The sequence below is a fragment of the Pleurodeles waltl genome, chromosome 5 (genome assembly GCF_031143425.1).
Source record: "Pleurodeles waltl isolate 20211129_DDA chromosome 5, aPleWal1.hap1.20221129, whole genome shotgun sequence".
NCBI lineage: Eukaryota > Metazoa > Chordata > Amphibia > Caudata > Salamandridae > Pleurodeles > Pleurodeles waltl.
Window position 1 is genome coordinate 1,249,179,390 of NC_090444.1, and position 20,150 is coordinate 1,249,199,539.

General features: G+C 46.2%; 1 protein-coding gene across 2 annotated transcripts in view; it reads right to left on the minus strand.

Annotated features, from left to right (window-relative positions):
* Positions 1 to 12,052: 12,052 nt before the first annotated feature.
* SRSF12 (serine and arginine rich splicing factor 12) overlaps positions 12,053 to 20,150 on the minus strand; it is a 53,307-nt gene continuing 45,209 nt past the window's right edge. For both annotated transcript variants that reach the window (XM_069235483.1, XM_069235484.1), the window contains exon 5: positions 12,053 to 13,265. In XM_069235483.1, coding sequence (XP_069091584.1) covers positions 12,983 to 13,265 — 283 coding nt within the window. In that variant the 3' untranslated portion in view covers positions 12,053 to 12,982. The remainder of the gene's footprint in view (positions 13,266 to 20,150) is intronic.

A 20,150-nucleotide genomic window follows, 5' to 3' on the forward strand; every position in this document is an offset into this window, starting at 1 on the left:
CAGTTTCCACCCATTTTATTTCCAGCCTTTGAGGCTAGTGGGCAGAGAGATTAATAAGATTGTGCAAAGGAAAAAGCAAAGAATGAGCAAATTAACTCTGCCTATAACACATCCATAAAACAGGGCAGTGGGCAGGTCGCAGAGGAACCTGCACGTAGAGTATGCACCAAAAAAGCATTACCGCAAGTAATTTTCTTTTGATGGATACTTCTATCTGCAGATTCCACACCTGTAGAAGAGATTTCAAAGCAATAACCTGCCCCTGAAAGACGGTTGATAAATGGCTAGACTAGGTCATGTTAAAGACAGATCAAGCAGTGACTGTTCTGACACACTTAAGAATCCAAGTAGTAATGTTTGGCAAAGGAGTACATATGTCTATCAGTATTTCCCTAGCAAGTGCATAAGTAGTCAATTTTGTTCAGGAGGAATGAGCTCCGACCCCTCCTGGAAAATCTTTCTTGGCCAAAGTGTAGCAGGACTTAATGAAGTGGATTATCCATCAGGCAACAGTCTGTTTGTGAACTGTTTTCCCCTTCTTGACACTACAACAGCTTACGAAAAGCTGGTCATCCAGTTCTAATTCTTTGATACGATCATGGTAGTAGTTGAATGCCCACCTAGGATCCAGCCTCTGCCTCATCCTTCGTAGGCTGGGGCAGGTGACAGAAGGAATGCAGGGTGATGGACTGACTGAAATGGAAGTGTCACCACTTTCACCAAGGTGGCAGTCCTGTTTCTCAACACTAATTTGTCAGAATAAAGGGTGAAAGATGGGCTGGAGCTTACAACTCACCTACCCACCGCCTGGCCAAGGTAATGGCCAAGACGATAGTCTTTAATGTCAACATTCCTTGAGGACAACTATGCAAAGGTGCATAGTCCCAATTAGAAAGGTTAAGATCTCACTGAGAAACAATAGAGTTTGGAGACACAGACTGGTTTATCTTTTCATGAAAAGGATGACAAATCAGGACTTGAACAAGGACGGTTAGCTTGGAAGACAATCACCAACAATGCAGAAATACGCCTTCACTGTTTCTACCATACATCCACTTTAGACAAGAAAAGCGCAAACCGTGAAACCTGACAACTTCACTTGCAAGGGATACACACGGTTGACCAAGCAACAAACAACAAATTTACTCCATATTAAGATGATGTAGCAGAGGGGCAACTTACTGACAATGTGTGTTCGACCTGGTATTTTTGGCATGGTCTCCCCAGTCTTTTCTGCCTCTGCTTCCCTTGTTTGGACTGTGTGCTTGACTCTTTGTACTCTGGGCACTTTACCACTGCTGACCAGTGGTAAAGTGCAAGTGCTTCCTGTGAAAAATATATATATAATTGGTTTTTCCATGATTGGCACATTTGATTTACTAGTAAATCTCTGGTAAAGTGCACTAGAGGTGCCTAGGGCCTGTAAATCAAATACTGTTAGTGGGCCTGCAGCACTGGTTGTGCCACCCATGAGTATCCCTGTAAACATGGCTCAGTCCCGCCACTGCAGTGTCTGTGTGCAGTTTTAAACTGCCAATTCGACTTGGCAAGTGTACCCACTTGCCAGGCTCTAACCTTCCCTTTTATACATGTAAGGCACCCCTAAGGTAGGCCGTAGGTAGCCCTGTGGGCAGGGCACAGTGTATGTTAAAGGTGGGACATGTACTGATGTGTTTTACATAGTGAAATACTGCCAGATGTGTTCCACTGTTGCAAGGCATCTCTCTCATAGGTGAACATGGGGGCTGCCTTTAAATAGTCTTAAAGTGCTTGTGTGTGGGGGGGGGGGGGGGGGGGGGGTCTCTGAACTCACGATTTAATTTTTTTTAGATTTTTTGTTTGAAAATGCACTTTTAGAAAGTAGGCATTTTCTTACTTGAACCATTCTGTGACTCTTCCTATTTGTGGATTCCTTGTCTGGGTCACACTGACAGTTGGGCTGTTTGTACATCTCCACTAGACAGTGAGACAAAGAGTGCTGGGGTGTAACCTGCATATCCTGATGGGCCATCAGGGCCTGGCTGGAGGGAGGAGTGGTCACTTACACCTGAAAGGGCTGTGCCCGCCCTCGAACAAACCAGTCTCCAACCCCCTGTTGGGCATCTGAGGCCAGACCTGGGCAATGCTGGATGCGGTAAACAGAGGCTTTTCTTTGCAGTTGGGCAACTTCAAAGGCAGAAAGGGGTATAAGTATTGTACCCCAAACCCTAGACTTTAGATAACTTCAAGGATTGAAGAGGAACCTCTGCCAGGAGAGGAGTTGAAGGAGAAGTGCTGCCCCTGCTTGTGACTTTGCTTGGCTACCCTGCAGTTGCTGCTTCTGCCTGAAAGAGGGTACAAAGACTGGACTTTGCGGTATATTCCTGCTTCAGAAGTTTCTCCAAGGGCTTTGACTGAGTGTGCACTCTGTTCTGAAGTCTCTGGGCCATCACAGACTTACACTACTTGCACCTGGACTCTCTGCAGAGACTCCTGCTCTGTAAGGAGGTGCCTAATCCAGTCCCTGGGCCCTTGAATGGAGAAGCTGGTGAAAAACCAAGAAAAACCAAGTGCACCGACTTTAGACGACCCTGGACCGACACTGCTGCTGAATTTCGCGACACTGCCCTCAACTGAAGCCGTGGTCCTCACTGGAGTGAGACTACCTCGCAGGCCTGACACCGCAGCAACCTTGCTGTAGTCCACAACTCTGAGTTCTGGTGTTGTGTCACCGACATCTGTGACACAACTTCACCGTACCACGTCGTGGCCTCTGGATATCAACTCCAGCAGAAGTGCAGATTTGACGCTTCGCACTTTCACCATCTCAACTCCTCCGCTCTGCAGCACCAGAACCGACGCCCCATTGGATCCAGCAACACTGCAATCCCAGATTCCGTGCACCGGCTTGTTTCCTTGTTTACTGTACCTGGGAGTCTGTAACTGGCACCATTAGCTGCAGATTGTTGGGAACGACTGTCACGACGCCGTGATATCACCAATTCGAAGCATTTGTTTCTCCAAAAGCTATACTGAAGTTTAATCTTTTAAAAGTTCGTAACTTCACTTGTATGTTGGATTTTTGTCATTTTGGTATTGTTGTGTTCAGATAAATATTGCCTATTTTTCTAACCTGGTGGGGAGTCATCTTGTAGTATTTTCACTATATCACTGTGTGTGTTGGTACAAATACTTTATACATTGTATCTGGGTTAAGCCTTTCTGCTCCTGCCAAGCCACCAGGTGAGTGAACGGGGGTTAACTGTGTGCGTTTCTCCTTTGCCCTGCCTAGACTACGGGTCCTTGCTTGGACAGGGGGTAACCTGATTGCCAACCAAAGACCCCATTTCTAACAATATGACATCTATCACCTCTATCATATCCCTGCTCAATCTCCAGGAACTTAGGTATGATTCTCAGATTGGAGTGCAGAACCATTGACCCCTCCTACCCCAACTGGGAGCTCAGGTCCAGTCTGAATGGAAGTGTGGGCGGGGACTATGACATCTGGAGCAGTACACACTCCGTGGGCAATCTAAAGAGATGGGAATTCCTCGGGTATGCCTTGGCAAACCTCTCATAACTTAAGAAATTAAAGGTTACGTGGAGGGGAATGCGTAATGCAGTAGAAATGAAAATGTCACTTACCCAGTGTACATCTGTTCGTGGCATTGGTCGCTGCAGATTCACATGTTGTGCATTTTGTGCACAGTCCGCCATCTGGTGTTGGGTCGGAGTGTTACAAGTTGTTTTTCTTCGAAGAAGTCTTTCGAGTCACGAGACCGAGGGACTCCTCCTCTTTGCTTCCATTGCGCATGGGCGTCGGCTCCATCTTAGATTGTTTTCCCCGCAGAGGGTGAGGTAGTAGTTGTGTGTGTTAGTAATAGTGCCCATGCAATGGAATGAACAAGTATGTACAAATTAAGGTTAAGTAATATATATATATATATATATATATATATATATACACACATACATACATACAAATGTACAGATGTTGAAGATAACTTCCGACGGCTACAGGCTCCCAGGGAGGCGGGTGGGCACATGTGAATCTGCAGCGACCAATGCCACGAACAGATGTACACTGGGTAAGTGACATTTTCAGTTCGATGGCATCTGTTGCTGCAGATACACATGTTGTGCATAGACTAGTAAGCAGTTATCTCCCCAAAAGCGGTGGCTCAGCCTGTAGGAGTGGAAGTAGTCTGAAACAAAGTTCTCAGTACGGCTTGACCTACTGTGGCCTGTTGTGCGGATAGCACGTCTACACAGTAGTGTTTAGTAAATGTGTGAGGCGTGGACCATGTGGCTGCCTTACATATTTCATGCATTGGAATATTTCCTAGGAATGCCATGGTAGCGCCTTTTTTCCTGGTTGAGTGTGCCCTTGGTGTGATGGGCAGTTGTCTCTTTGCTTTAAGATAGCAGGTTTGGATGCATTTAACTATCCATCTGGCTATACCTTGTTTTGATATTGGGTTTCCTGTATGAGGTTTTTGAAATGCAATAAACAGTTGCTTTGTTTTCCTAACCTCCTTTGTTCTGTCGATGTAGTACATTAGTGCTCTTTTGACATCTAATATATGTAGTGCCCTTTCAGCTACTGAGTCTGGCTGTGGGAAGAACACTGGTAACTCTACCGTTTGATTTAAGTGGAACGGTGAAATAACCTTTGGTAGGAATTTAGGATTGGTTCTTAGTACAACCTTATTTTTGTGTATTTGGATAAAAGGTTCTTGTATTGTAAATGCCTGAATTTCACTTACTCTTCTTAGAGATGTGATGGCAATGAGAAATGCAACTTTCCAGGTTAAGAATTGTATTTCACAAGAATGCATGGGTTCAAAAGGTGGTCCCATGAGTCTTGTCAAGACGATGTTAAGGTTCCACGAAGGAACTGGTGGTGTTCTTGGTGGTATTATTCTTCTTAGGCCCTCCATAAATGCTTTAATGATGGGTATCCTAAACAGTGAAATTGAATGAGTAATCTGCAGATATTGCTGCAAGGTGTATTTTTATGGAAGAGAAGGCTAGATTTGACTTTTGTAAGTGTAGTAAGTATCCCACTACATCTTTTGGGGATGCGTGTAATGGATGAACTTGATTATTATGGCAGTAGCAAACAAACCTTTTCCATTTGCTTGCATAGCAGTGTCTAGTGGATGGCCTTCTAGCTTGTTTTATGACTTCCATACATTCTTGAATGAGGTTTAAATGTCCGAATTCTAGGATTTCAGGAGCCAGATTGCTAGATTGAGCGATGCTGGGTTTGGATGCCTGATCTGCTGTTTGTTGTGTTAACAGATCTGGCCTATTGGGTAACTTGACGTGTGGTACTACTGACAGGTCTAGTAGTGTTGTGTACCAAGGTTGTCTTGCCCATGTTGGTGCTATTAATAGGAGTTTGAGTTTGTTTGGACTCAATTTGTTTACTAGATATGGAAGGAGAGGGGGAAAAGCGTATGCAAATATCCCCGACCAGTTCATCCATAGGGCATTGCCTTGAGACTGTTTGTGTGGGTACCTGGATGTGAAGTCTCGGCATTTTGCGTTCTCCTTTGTGGCAAATAGGTCTATTCGCGGTGTACCCCAAATTTTGAAGTAAGTGTTTAGGATTTGGGGGTGATGTGTGTGAATTGGCTCGTTTGCGAGCTGCTCCTACCACGACTGAGTCTGGTGGCAGTTGAGAGGTGATAAAAGCAGGGTCTGTGGGAGGTGCTTTATATTTCTTCTCTACCCTTGGAGTGATTGCTCTACTCTTGACGGGGTCTTTGAAGATTTGCTTCGCGTGCCTTAGCATTCCCGGAAGCATAGGCAGGCTTTGGTAGTTGCTATGGGTGGAGGAGAGGGTGTTAAAAAGGAAGTCATCCTCGACAGGTTGTGTGTGTAACGACACGTTGTGGAATTCTGCTGCCCTAGCTACCACCTGCGCATACGCTGTGCTGTCCTCGGGTGGTGATGGCTTGGTAGGGTATGACTCTGGGCTATTTGTCTGACACTGGTGCGTCGTATAGGTCCCAAGCATCTTGGTCATCTTGGCTCATGGTGGTGTGAGCCGGTGAATGTGACGGAGTTTGTGCCGGTGATATTTGAGTTACAGGTGGAGGAGAGGGTGGCGGAGTTGCTTTCTTTGCCACCTTTGCTTGTGGTGTTAGTTGTTCAGTTTGGAACTCTAGTCTCCTTTTTCTCTTGATTGGTGGAAGAGTGCTAATCTTCCCCGTTCCACTCTGGATGAAGATCCTCTTTTGTGTATGGTCTACATCAGTAGTCTGTAGCTCCTCTTCAAACCTGTTTACGCATTTGAGAGGACAATGAATGTTCCTCTGAATATGAGCCGGTAGTGGTTTCGGTTGCTGATTGTTTTGGCACCGAAACTGTGTCCTTTTTTGTTTTCGGCTCCGAGGCGAATCTCTTCTTTTTCGGAGTCGAGCCTTCTCGGCGTCGATCATCCTCGGTGCCGCTGTCTCTGCGTCGAGCAGCGTCTGCTCCGCCTTCTCGGCATCGATCTTTTTCGGCAACACTTTCTCGGTCCCGAGAATGTTGCGTGCCTGTGTCTCGACCCGAGTCGGACGATCTGGGCACCGGTTCGGCCTTTTTCGGTGCCGATAGACGGTCACCTTTATGGGTTGAGCCATGGCCAGTTGGCAGTGGCGTCCCCTGGGCCTTGTCTATTTTCTTGTGCTGTGTGCTTTTCGACGTCTTACTCACAGTTTCGTCGACGTCGAATTCATCTGAGTCCGTTTCATGGATGGAGAAGGCTTCCTCCTCTTCTCTTTGTTCCTCGAACTCTCGGTGTTCTGTCGGCGTGGACGCCATCTGTAGTCTTCTGGCTCGACGGTCACGGAGCGTTTTTCGGGACCGGAACGCACGACAGGCCTCACAAGTTTCTTCCTTGCGCTCGGGTGACGGGCACAAGTTACAGACCAAATGTTGGTCCGTATATGGATATTTATTGTGGCATTTAGGACAGAATCGGAACGGGGTCCGTTCCATCGGTGTCGATGTTACACGCGGTCGGGCCGACCAGGCCCCGACGGGGGATCGAAATTACCCCGAAGGGCTACCGGAGCTCTTCAGGATTCGGTGTCGATTCTAACTATCCCGAGCGAAACAATACAGACGTAATTTTTCGAAGTTTTGACTATCTTTCCGTCCCAAAACCTGGAGCGAAAAGGAACACGTCCGAACCTGAGGGCGGAAAAAAAACAATCTAAGATGGAGCCGACACCCATGCGCAATGGAAGCAAAGAGGAGGAGTCCCTCGGTCTCGTGACTCGAAAGACTTCTTCGAAGAAAAACAACTTGTAACACTCCGACCCAACACCAGATGGCGGACTGCGCACAAAATGCATAACATGTGTATCTGCAGCAACAGATGCCATCGAACATTCTATTTCTGTCTAAGCTCATCCCGCAGTGCTACCCTCATAGGGTACCAGAAGGCACAGAACTGCTAAAACTGTGCATTTTCCAAGGAGGAAAACTGATCCACCGGTAAAGTGCCCCACTGGATGAAGATACAAACAGCAGTCATCACTTGTGATCAGAAAGGTATTGCCAGCTTAGGTAAGGCTATTGGGTTGGACGGAGCCTGAAGGGTGAAACCTCTTTCTATTATCCGAAGGGCCCACTGATCTGAACTAATGGCCTTTCAGGCCACCTGCCCTCCCTCAAGCGGTAAGTGAGTTTGGGGAAGCAAATTAGTTCTGCTTGCCTGGTGGTGCAGGGAAGGAGGGCAGCTCCTCAGCCAATTTCTCTGGCTCTTCCTCTTTTACTGCTTGAACAGCGTATTCTGCTGCAGATTGTGGGTGAAAGGTCATCTGTGAAAGGAGATACCCCAAAAACACTGAAATGGGCAGCAATCAATAGGAGGAGGAGGCAGAACTTGGAGTCCCAAGGAGCGAGCTGTTGCTTTGCTGGTTTTTAACGTGCTCAAGCTCAGAGTTGCCTCATTCCTGAACAGGCGTTTCCCAGTCAACCAGAAGGTCCATTAAGTTAGCTTGAACATCGGAGGAGAAATTCAACATGCGTAGTCAATTAAGTCTGCAGATTGAGACAGAGGTACCCATGGCTTGAGCTCCAGAGTCAGAGGTGTCAAGTTCGGATTTTATGATGTTGCGTCATGCATTCTGGCCATGCACAACCTCTAGAAAATGTGATCACATCTCATGCACAGGAGGCACCTTCATCTGAGCCATATCGCACAAGTCATCGTGGTAACTCGCTAGAAGTTTGTCTTCAGGAATTTGAAGGCCATACTCCCTGCAGAGAAAGGTCTTCCTTCTCGTTTGCTCCAACACATAGAAGATGGCATGAAATGAGTTAAAAGTGAAACGGCTCACTATTGAACTTTGAGACTGATCATGGTGTTTGCAAAAATGGAGAAACATTTAAACAGTCCTATGTTGTGTATTTTCAATGTAGACATGACAAACATCCAATTTTGGAATAATGCTGCTCTTTATTAGGACTGAAATTCCAAACATGCTAGCCAAAAGGCTTTTCACTATCACCAGACCCAAAATTAGAGCATCATCATTCCCACTCCTTTCCTCTGCACAGAGTAGGAAGGACAACAAAAGCCTAGTCAAATACTTGGGCATCTTTCCCCATTCATTTCCTTTCCTACAAGCAGGCCGTTCATAAGCAATCCCATAAATCATTTTTAAAAAAAGTTAATACAGACAGTCTCATGACATATGTAGGAAAGTGTCATCTTTCTGACAAAGTTACCCCCACTTTTGGCCTGGTGTCAGTGTGTTTAGACTGTAGTGCACTAGGATCCTGCTAATCAGGACCCCAGTGCTCTCTTCTCTCAATTTGGTTGCTGATAAACTTTACACACCACTATTGGCCTATTGGTGCACCCATGTAAGCCCCTAGTATATGGGACTTGAGTATCCAGGGCATTGGTCCACCAGGGTTCTCCCACGGGCTGCAGCATGTATTGTGCCACCCATGGGAGCCCATGCAAACTATGTCTGCCGGCCTGCCACTGCAGCCTTCATAAAATGGTGCATGCACCCTTTCACCACTCATAGGGTGAATGTCCAAGTGAGGGGGGGTACCCCTGTATGAGCAGGGTAACCCTACAAACCCCCAGACTATTGCTGGGATTTATAAGTGTAGGGAAGCCATCTTAAGGTATGTAGGACACACCAGTCAACACGGGTGGTACATCTACATAATGGCTACTCCAAACCTAGGCATGTTTGGTATCAACACTGTGGAATCATGGAAATACACAGATTCCAGTTCTACTTGCATGATCCCCTGTACTCTGGAGGTTGCTTAGAGGATCACCCAGTTCTGCCTGTGCAGCTTTAAGGGGTCCAGCTGCAAGCCCACGCTACTACAGACCCCAGGCACTGTTCTGCTCAAGCAGAGTAAGGCAGAACAAAGGATTTCCTGCAAGGGAGAGGTGTGACCACCTACCCCCGAGTAATAAGTGTCTTAAGGGCTGAGGTGGGGTGGCCTCAGAGGCCCACCAGACTGCTTTGAAGGGCACATTTGGTGCCCTCCTTCCATAATCCAGTTTGCACCAGTTCAGGAACCCAAGTTCCCACTCTGGCACGAAACCACACAAAGGACAAGGGAGTGACCACCCCCCTGTCCAGCTCCTCCCTTAGGGAGGTGCACAGAGCTCTGCCAGGTGGCCGGTTGATTCTGTCATCTTGGAAACAATGTAGGCAGAGGCCCCTGACCCCCCTCTCATACGAGAGTCTCTTCAGAGAGAGTAACCAACCTCCTTTTTGGGTAATTAAGGGCTTCCCCTGGGTGGGTCCTCAAATTTGTCGAGCAAGAATCTGTCAGGAACTCTGCAAGACATCTTCTGCTCCAGGCCTCTGGAACTGCTGCTGGTCTGCTTTGAAACCATAACAAGTCTGCTTCTGGTGGGAAGGCTCCCACAGCAACATGGTTTCTCTAGAACCTGCAAGAATTCTGCAACCTCCAAGGCTGGACATCCTCCAGAGCCACAAGGACTGTTTGCACCTGAAGCTTGAAAGAATCTAACTTGGAGTGAATGAGTCACTCCTCTGCAGAGATCAGGACTATGACAACTGGTGGACCCTGCTGTCCCACAGACAACATGAAGGCTCTTCACGCAAGTGGTGGTTCTGTGGTCCTCGTGGAACCACACTCCTGTGCACCGCAACAATTGCTCTTACCAAGGCTTGCTGGCTCTTCCTCCAAGGGATCTTCAAGAAGCGAAAAGCCCCAGCACTCTGCAATCTGAAGATCAGACTCTGCCCTGCAACTCCTGTGATGTGGAACTTCTGTTTTGTTGTGCTGCTGAGGCCTACCCGGGACTAGCCGTGTTCATCACCTGTGCATCATTCGTGGGGCTCTAAAGACTTCTGTTGGCCTTCCTGCATGCTGAGGGACAGCCCTGACTCTTCCGCGCAACCCCCCCTCCCCTCCACAGCCCCCCCCACCCTACCCCCTGCATAGGAATAGTGATTACAATAAAATGCAGTATTATAAACTGCATATTTGTCAAATTCCTGACTTAAAATAATCTCAAACAAGAATATTTGAGCAGCACGATCAGTTTCTCTTTGCAATTAAAGTAGCTGGAGCACACCCGTAAACGATTCAATACAAAGGAGTCTTGTTATAAATGACTTCATAAGAAAGAATACAAATTCAGTTTTTGTCCTTTTGATAGGCATGTGCAGGGTTAAAACATTGTGCTCAGTTTTCACTCTGAAGTGTTATTGGCCAAACATATACCGGGATACCATACAAGCAGCACTATGAAGGGGGTTGAGACTATGAAGTCCATGTTGGAGAGAAATTAGAACTACAGAGAGTTTTCGTAAATGTAATCACACTACCGGAGAGTTGAGGGAGATTAGAAACATATTTGGTGGGAAACGTCCCATACTAGCTCCCTCTTCGAAAGACTGGTTACCACAAGAAAGTATGGGGTTCACAGATTATGTAGAGCTCAGTACACGGGAGACTGTCCTTGGGCTCCTGGACCTCGTTGGGTTCAGAAAATGCACGGTGGGTGCTGTGTCGGGTGGGGGAGGGAGGAGCTTTTATATCCCCCGCAGCTTAGCTGCATCCCATTATCTCCAGATAAAATATATTTACGCACTCCCTCCCGTTCTTTTAATGGCGTGGTTGAGTCCGCCCAGGTGGTACTATCCTACCTGGGTGGGGCTAGGTGGTCAAATGATGAAGCATGACACTATATAGTGTGTGAGACCACCTAGTCCATAAAAGAAAATCCATCCCCCTCCCGACAGCACCCACACTGCACATTTTCTGAACCCAACGAGGTCCAGGAGCCCACAGACAGTCTCCCGTGCACTGAGCTCTGCATCATCGGTGAACCACATACTTTGTGGTAACTAGGTTTTCGTAAATGACAAGGTATTGTCCCAGTAAAAAATGGTTGTGACCAAGGGTAAATTATTTCAGTAAGTTTGCCTTTCGAATTTGTACTTCTGCATACATATGTAACAAAAAGCATAGAAAGTCCGACAGTGAAAGGTCTACAGTATGCAAATCTCAAAGGAATCAATTCTGCAAAATCATGGGTGCATTGACATTCACGTTTTGGCATTATTGAGCCTATGACTCTAAAATAGCATAAACAAACAGCACAGTGTGTAAATCTAACAAAACTACAGGATATATATATATATATATATATATATATATATATATATATAAGTCCATGCCACCTGCTACTGCGCAACAAATTCTGGACTTGGCTACCGTGGATGGTGGTGGTCCATAACAGGTGGAGGACAATAACAGGAGATAGATAATCTAAACCAGGAGTTTAAGAGTATAGAGGTTGCTATGAAAGCAAAGGTCAATGTATAACTAACTCCAATTGGCATCCATATAAAAATTCCAAGTAGGAGTTTAGACATCCTGTTCCCACAAGCATGCTACACAGTAGACTAATTGGCCTAGCCATTTCTCAGATGGAGGAAACAAAACTCAGCTCAAGTGAGAAAATGAACTAATTCACCCACAATGAATCCATCATCCTACCGCTGGAAAAGACATCATTCAAACAGAGTAGAAAAACTGTAAAGAACCAGAAAAACCGGTTTTAAAATGCATTTTATTTTTACTCTGCACACAAAAAAAAGTACTACTGTTGTGTCAACCCTCCCCCCTCATCTCAATTATCTATGAAAAGTAGCCCCTGTTTACAGCCTACATAAAGTATGCTCAACTTGTGGGGGAAAGGGAAGTAAAAAAAAATTTTTTTTTTAAAACATGCAGGAATAAAAATTACGATTTGCATGCACTCACAAATATTTTCCTTTGACATTACTCATCACTAAAAAATAAAACCCTTCTGTGGAAAAGCAGTCTCAAACCTACACCTACCAAAGAGAAAAATATATAATGCCTTTTTTTTTATTTTTCCACTTTTAAATTTGTCAGACAATAGCTCGAAATTAATAGCTTCAGTGTTTCGATGGCAAATTCCAAAGACATGACCGTTTAAAAACAAACAAAACAAAAAAAACAGTAGCAAAGGGTTACTATGATGCTTAAGAATACAACCACAATGGAGAATAGATGATTGAAATACTAAGTACAGTGGTGAAGCACTTCGACGTTGGTGATTTAGCTAAACGCAAAATAAGAACTATTTAATCAACTACCTATTTGACTCCTAAGTTGGTTACGTACAGCGTGCTTTGCTTCAAACGGCAAAGATATCACGAGACAATGACCGGAGAAGCACACCTCGCTGGATACTTCCAAGCATCTTGGAAACCTGCACAATTTCTATTGCTTTCTATTTGATTTAAGTGTTATTGAATTTTACAGTGCACCTGATATAGGGACAAGTGGGTTATATTTCAGTTATACTAAAATACTTCAGGCAAAAACATACAGAAAACCTCGAACAAAGATTTGTTTATGGCGCATTTGTCCCAAGAATATATTCAAAGCACACACCATTAAAACTTTAATGGCATCAGTCTATCGATCTTGAGACACTGCCTGACGATAAGCCTTAGCTCCGTGATCTTGACCGGGAAGTGGAGTGCCTCGCGGTTTTCTTGCTATGAGACTTATGATCTGAATTGAAATGCCCATGTGGAGATTTGGAGTGAGATCTCGCAGAATCTGAATGCCTTCGATGCGATCGTGACTTAGTTCCCGAGGAGGATTTCCGCGGATGTGACCGAGATCTTGATCGGGAATGACCTCTAGACCACGAGCTTCTTTTAGGTGTTCTAGATCGCCCCCTCGAGCGGGATCTGGACTGGCTGTAAGAGTGTCTCCTGCGTCGTGACCTGTGATGGATTACAGATAGGTACAGAATTTGAACTATGTGAAACATATTTAAAATACATCAATACATAAAAAACAAAAAGCTGATTTAAAACATAACTAACTGAATAAGGCTTAACATACGTTGGAGGCTCGTTTTTTTTTGTTGCTTTCCACCACCACAAAACGTCACATTTTGAAAAATGAACTTAACTCATAACTATAGTTCGCCAACAGTAATATTTTCAAACATTATTTAATTTATGGGGTCTACAATGTCCTTGACACAATAAGCACTGTTCCACCGATACAGTTCAGCAGTGAAAGGTCGGATGCAGTCCAGCAAACAAACAGAAGTTTAGAGAATTTCAACAGACTGTTCCACTGACTGAGATCACAAGGAGTATCTTTCCACTGCCAACCCCTACCTGGCAATTCCGGCTAAGTGAAACAGTACAGTGCACATCAGAGTTTAGAGAGTGAGAAGGAAGTGGTATAAAAGATGCAAAAAAAAGAGTGGAAAGTGATTTGCGGGTGGCAGTTGCCTTCCCTCCTCCCTCAGTGACTGATCTGGACAGTATGTCAGTTGTCGAGGTAGGTTTAATACAGCTGACTAAATGCTATGACCACCCATCTGCACGGTCCACCCCTAATCGTTGTTCCAGTATCCTCCCTCTGCAGTCTCAGCCGTCCGTTTCCATCCCATCCCATGTCTATAGTCCTAATTTCCCCACTCTGTCATTCCTTGGGCCTCCAATAGCATCTCCCCTCTCCCGGAGCACATCATAGGGACACGGAAGTCACTCCTATCGCGTGTTGGGGACACACACATCCTATTAATATTTTCTACCGATTCCCACCAGTAAAAAAAGCATCACAGAGCACCATGGGCCCTTTCAGAATATCCATCTCCATTACCCTGAAGACCATCCCATTATACATTGCATTAACATTTGGGTCTGTACCTTTGGACAAATGAGTTAAAACCACAGCAGGGATTCTGGATGGATTTTGTAAATCTGAGGATATGCATGCATCATTTCCCTTTTTAGTGCAGGATCAATTCGTTGACTCAAGTTACAAATACAGTACCAAAATTAAGTAAAAAAGGGAGAACTTTGAGACGTTCACTAATATATTAAAAACGGAGATAGTTTCCAAACCTGGAGTCAGCACAACAGTCACAATTTAAACTGAAATATATTCAGGCATTCTGCAGATATTACTGTGACTGTCTTGTATATCTCAGGACTCCAGGGAAAACTGCCATGACCGCTCTACTGCTAGTAGTGCAAGCCCTAAAACTACTCGTAAAAACAAATTTGATTTTGTCCAATTTGGTTACACAAAAGCAAACTGGACATTCCTTACATACAGTTTGCCCTGAGACTTTCGCTCCTCACGCTAAAAGTGTGCCGGAAACGTTAGTGTCTTTCAACTCCATCGATGCGCCAGAGGGCTTAACATTATGTAAAAGGACTCATTTTAAAAGAAAAGGGAAGAATAAGGCAGCATAAGAGTGCAAGATTTACTAATGGCCTGATTTACTAGGTGATCAATCTATTTCCGTAGTGATTTACCAGCTAATCAATTCTCTCCAGAGGTTCGACCAGTCTGCCGCCCGAGGTTGTGCTGTGGCTTCCACGACCTGGGTTGGCGTTCCAGTGGTGCTGCGCTGCAAACTCAGGGTATGCTGAGGACCTCAGAAGAGGTGAAATTACAGAAGGTCAGTCTGGGGCTGCATGTGGGAAAAGCTCGGTTATACCAGACAAAAAAAAAAAAAAAAAAAAAAAGCTGGGGTTGTAAAGAAAGACTTCCGTCTACCTCCTTGCGCGGTCAACATGGGTGACCAGCCACTGCTGCACCCCCTGAAGTGATGAGGATACCACCACCAGATTGAGTGATTTACAACTGTTTCAGGACCCCTCTAACAGAGAAAGGAAATAGACATGGCCTACACCTGAAGAACCTCCGCTATTTCTGTACAACGATTTAAAAGGATAGGGTAGTGCAGAGGTTCTCAGACTGCTGCAGTTCGAGGGGCTACCAGTAGAAGTCTACATTCCTCAGTGCACACATGCAAAAGGGTTACAACTGTCTGGTTAAGACAAGGTAGGCAGTGGCATGCTTCACTACACTGGGGTATTCTGTAGGTGATCAAGACACTATGTATGGCTTTGAAGGGCACAATGCGGCAGGAATGCCTCCACCATGGGACAAATTGACACCCACCAACTTGAATAGAGCAAAAGGTCCCAGTCGCGGGTGGGCAGCAGATGCCAGATTGTCCCAGTAGTAAGGTCAGGCAGGAAAACTCGACAAGCATTTAAGGCATGGTTTCAAAGCTCAAAGAACAAGTTACTTACCTTCGGTAACGCTTTTTCTGGTGGATACACTAACTACCTGTGGATTCCTCACCTTATGAATTCGATCTTTGCGCCAGCATCCGACGGAAAGTCTTCTTCCTAGCTGTCTACGTTGACAAGGACGTCATAATGGCACGGCTCTACGTGACTACGTCTGACGTCAACGTGCCAATAAGAGGTCCTCGCCGGCGTACTGACGTCAGTTTTACCTTATTTTTTTCGTGCCTTTACAGCTAGCAGGTGTAAACCGACCATAAAAACTGAAATATATAAAATATATACGAACACAAAAATCTTGTCCATTGAAACCATATATTTACATCATCACCTCAAAAGCATGAATATACCAAAATATATAGACATATATACAAATATATAAGTATAAGAAGAAATATTAAATAAAAAAAACTGCAAGATAAGAGTGTAACCAGGCAGGCAACGGGGAGGCGGGAGGGACCGTGAGGAATCCACAGGTAGTTAGTGTATCCACCAGAAAAAGCGTTACCGAAGGTAAGTAACTTGTTCTTCTGATGTATACAACTACCTGTGGATTCCTCACCTTATGAATAGAGTCCCAAGCAGTACCGCACTCGGTGGTGGGTGCCCGCCCGATTACACTAAGAAATCCTGCAATACTGAACAAGCAAAATGACCGTCCCTCCTCATCTCAGAGTCTAAACAATAATGTTTCATCAAAGTATGGAGGGACGCCCAAGTTGCTGCTTTACATAGATCTATTAATGGAACTCCTCTCGCTAGAGCCGAGGATGTAGATTTAGCTCTAGTAGAGTGGGCCCTGATACCTTCAGGAGGGACTTTTTTTTGCCAATGAGTAACATATCTTAATACACAAGATGACCCACCTGTAGAGTGTTCTTTTCTGAACCACTCTGCCCTTTCGCAGACCAGCATACCCAACAAACAGATGATCATCTAAGCGAAAGTTCTTAGTCCTCACTAGGTAAAAACTCAGGGCCCTCTTAGGGTCCAACCTGTGGAGTCTCTTCTTTAGACAGGTGAGGAGGAGGGTAAAACGCAGGTAGAGTGATAGTCTGCCCTATACAAAAAGGGGTGACAACTTTCGGCAGAAAAGCAGCCCTGGTTTTTAGAACCACTTTATCAGGGAAAAACATGGTAAAAGGAGGCCTAAAGGAAAGTGCCTGAAGCTCTCCAACCCTCCTGGCTGAAGTGATTGCGATTGAGATATTTAGTTTTGAAGACTGTTTTCTTAAAGGTGAACCCATCAAGAATGTCAAAACAAGATTTAAGTCCCACTGAGTTATGTGAAAGGGAGTAGGAGGAAACCTATTCGCCAAACCCTTAAGGAACCTAATTACAATTGGAGACTTAAATAAAGATGGCTGTTCCGGAAGGCAAAGAAATGCCGACAGAGCTGCCAAGTAACTCTTAACTGTAGCTATCGCACAGCCTTTCTTCGCCAAACTAAGAACAAACAAAAGAACATCTGAAAGGTGGGCCTTTAAAGGATCTTTTTGGTTCTCTCCACACCACTGCACAAATTTTGCCCACCTACTGGCATAAACAGATTTAGTGGAGTGTCGTCTGGACGATAGTATAACATCCACTACATCCGGCGGGAGAGAAAACAAACTCGGGTTGCCCCGTTCAATCTCCAGGCATGAAGGTGCAGGCTCTGGAGGTTGGGGTGTAAAACCTGCCCCTGCGATTGAGAGAGGAGGTCTGCCCTGAGCGGGAGACAGAGCGGAGGGCACTGAGAGCGTTGAAGCAGGTCTGTATACCATACCCTTCTCGGCCAGTCCGGAGCCACCAAGATGACTTGGGCCCAGTCCTGACGAATCTTCCTCAGGACCCGAGGAATCAAAGGTATGGGAGGAAACGCGTAAAGGAACTGGCCGCTCCAGGACATCTGAAACGCAGCCCCCAACGCCCCTTGCATCGGATACTGGAGGCTGCCGAATAATGGGCAATGCGCGTTCTCCAGAGTGGCAAATAAATCCACCTGAGGAGTTCCGCACATCTCAAAGATGTGGAGGACTAGATCCAGATTGAGACGCCACTCGTGATCTAATGAGAAGTGAGGACTGAGACCGTCCACACGTACATTCAGCACCCCGGCCAAATGATTTGCTATTAAGCAAATCCGATGGTCCTGAACTTCTCTGCAGAGAAGGTACGACCCCAAACCAATGTCGTGTCCAGTACTGCCCCTGAGAACAGGAGGCGGAGAGGGCTCCAGGTGAGATTTGGGCACATTTATAGAGAAACCCAGATCGAACAACTGGGGGGGAGGAAGGGGGGGTGGTAGGCCCGAACCAATGTCTTGTCCCGCACTGCCCCTGAGAACAGGAGGCGTTGAGGGCTCCAGGTGAGATTTGGGCACATTTACAGAGAAACCCAGATCGAACAACAACTGGGTTGTCATTCGCAGGTAAGACAACACAAGCTCCGGAGACTTGGCTTTGATCAACCAATCGTCCGGGTAGGGAAAAACCGCCACCTCCCTCTTTCTGAGATGTGCTGCAACAGCTGCCATCACCTTTGTGAAAACTCAAGGTGCTGAAGTAAGTCCAAATGGAAGGACCGCAAACTGGTAATGTTGCGATCCGACCACAAAACTGAGATACTTCCTGTGCGACTTGATTATGTGAACATGAAAGTACGCATCCTGCAAGTCGACAGACACCATCCAGTCTCCTTCGTTCAACGCCAATAGTACCTGCGCTAGGGTCAGCATTTAGAATTTTTCCTGCTTGAGGAACAAATTCAAAATCCTCAAGTCTAGGATCGGTCGCAACCGACCGTCCACTTTGGGAATCAGGAAATCTTGAATAACACCCCTGACCCCTTTCCTGCAACGGCACCAACTCTATAGCGCCCTTTGCCAACATGGCGACAACCTCCTGTTGTAACAGAAGATGGTCTTCTGAACAAAAAGGAGTGGTGGGGGGGGTACTCCTGAAAGGGGAGAACATAGCCCTTTCCCACAATTCCTAGCACCCACGAGTCCGTTGTAATTGACCTCCATTTCTCTAGAAAGAGACTCAATCTTCCCCCTACAGGAGAAGTATGGCTGATAAAGTGGGGAAAACTAGGGCTGCTTCTGTCCACCAGAGGAGGTGGAAGAAGAGAGCTGCTGGGCTGGACCTCTAGCCCTACCTCGCCCTCTAAAGGCACAATAGGGCGGATTGGCAGGTTGCTGGGCATAAGATTGTGACCTTCTAAAGGCAGAACCTTAAATAAATCCTCGAAACCTATGAAAAGGTCTACAAGACAATGTAGATGATGCCTGTAATCCCAGGGACTTAGCTGTAGCCCGACAGTCCTTAAACCGTTCAATCGCAGAGTCTGCCTTGTCCCCAAACAGCTTTTCCCCGTGAAAAGGAAGGTCCATTGAGGCGGATTGTACATCTGACGAGAAACCCGAGGACCTTAACCAGGCATGCCTCCTTGTAGCCACCGATGTTCCCGTGGCCCTGGCAATAGAATCAGAGGTATCCAGGCCAGACTGTATAATCTGCTGTGCAGCAGCTTGAGCATCTGTGAAAAGGGACCCAAAAGATTTCTGCATTTCCTGCAGCGGATCCCTTGCCATCTCCTTAGCAGAGTCTTTTAGGGCATGGATGTATCTGCCTAGCACACAGGTGGAATTGGTAGCTTTAAGGGCCATGCTGCAAGATGAAAAATCTTCTTTTTAGACTGCTCCATCCTCTTGGATTCCCTATCCGTCGGAACTCCAGGGAATGTTCCAGGAGCAGTCTTTGCAGAACATGACGCCTGAACTACCAAGCTCTCCGGAGTCGGGTGACGAGACAGAAAAATTGGATCTCCTGGGGCACTTCTATGCCTCCTCGCCACTGCCCTGTTCACATCAGGAGATGTAACAGGCTTTTTCCACAGGTCCAAAATGGGCTCAGTCAAAGCCTCATTAAAAGGGAGTAAAGGGTCCGCACTGGAGGAAGATGGATGAAATACCTCTGTGAGCAGGTTAGTTTTTACTTCTGCTGTGGCCAAAGGCAAATCCAAATACTCAGCTGCCTTCCTCACCACTGAATGGAAGGAAGCAGCCTCCTCAGTAAACTCCCCCAGAGACCCAATATGTCCCACTCCGGGGAAGTATCCAAACCACTAGCAGTGGCAAGACCTCGGAAGTCATCAGAAGGCTCGATCTCACCTTCCTCAAGCCTTCTGTATTCCTCTTCCTCCAGAAGTCTCAACGCCTTCCTTCGAGATCTGAGATGTGTTTCCAGAGCCGGCGTTGAATGGACAGACGGAGATGGTCTAGATGGAGACGACGCCGGATGGCGCGGTGAAGAAGTCAGTTGACGTGCCGACGGGTCCACAGTCACAGGTGAAGGACTCCTGCCAGGGGAGACCCTCCGCGCCGAACCACCAGTCTCTGTAGGGCAGAAGGGCATGAATGGAGCAGCCCTGTATGAAGCCGGCAAGCCCAAATTGAATGCCAATGGCCCCGTGGGACCCACCGGTGCACCAGCAGGGGCCATGGACTGAAAAACAGCGTACATTGCATTCCAAAATGCGGCCGGATCCGTCCCAGGAGTC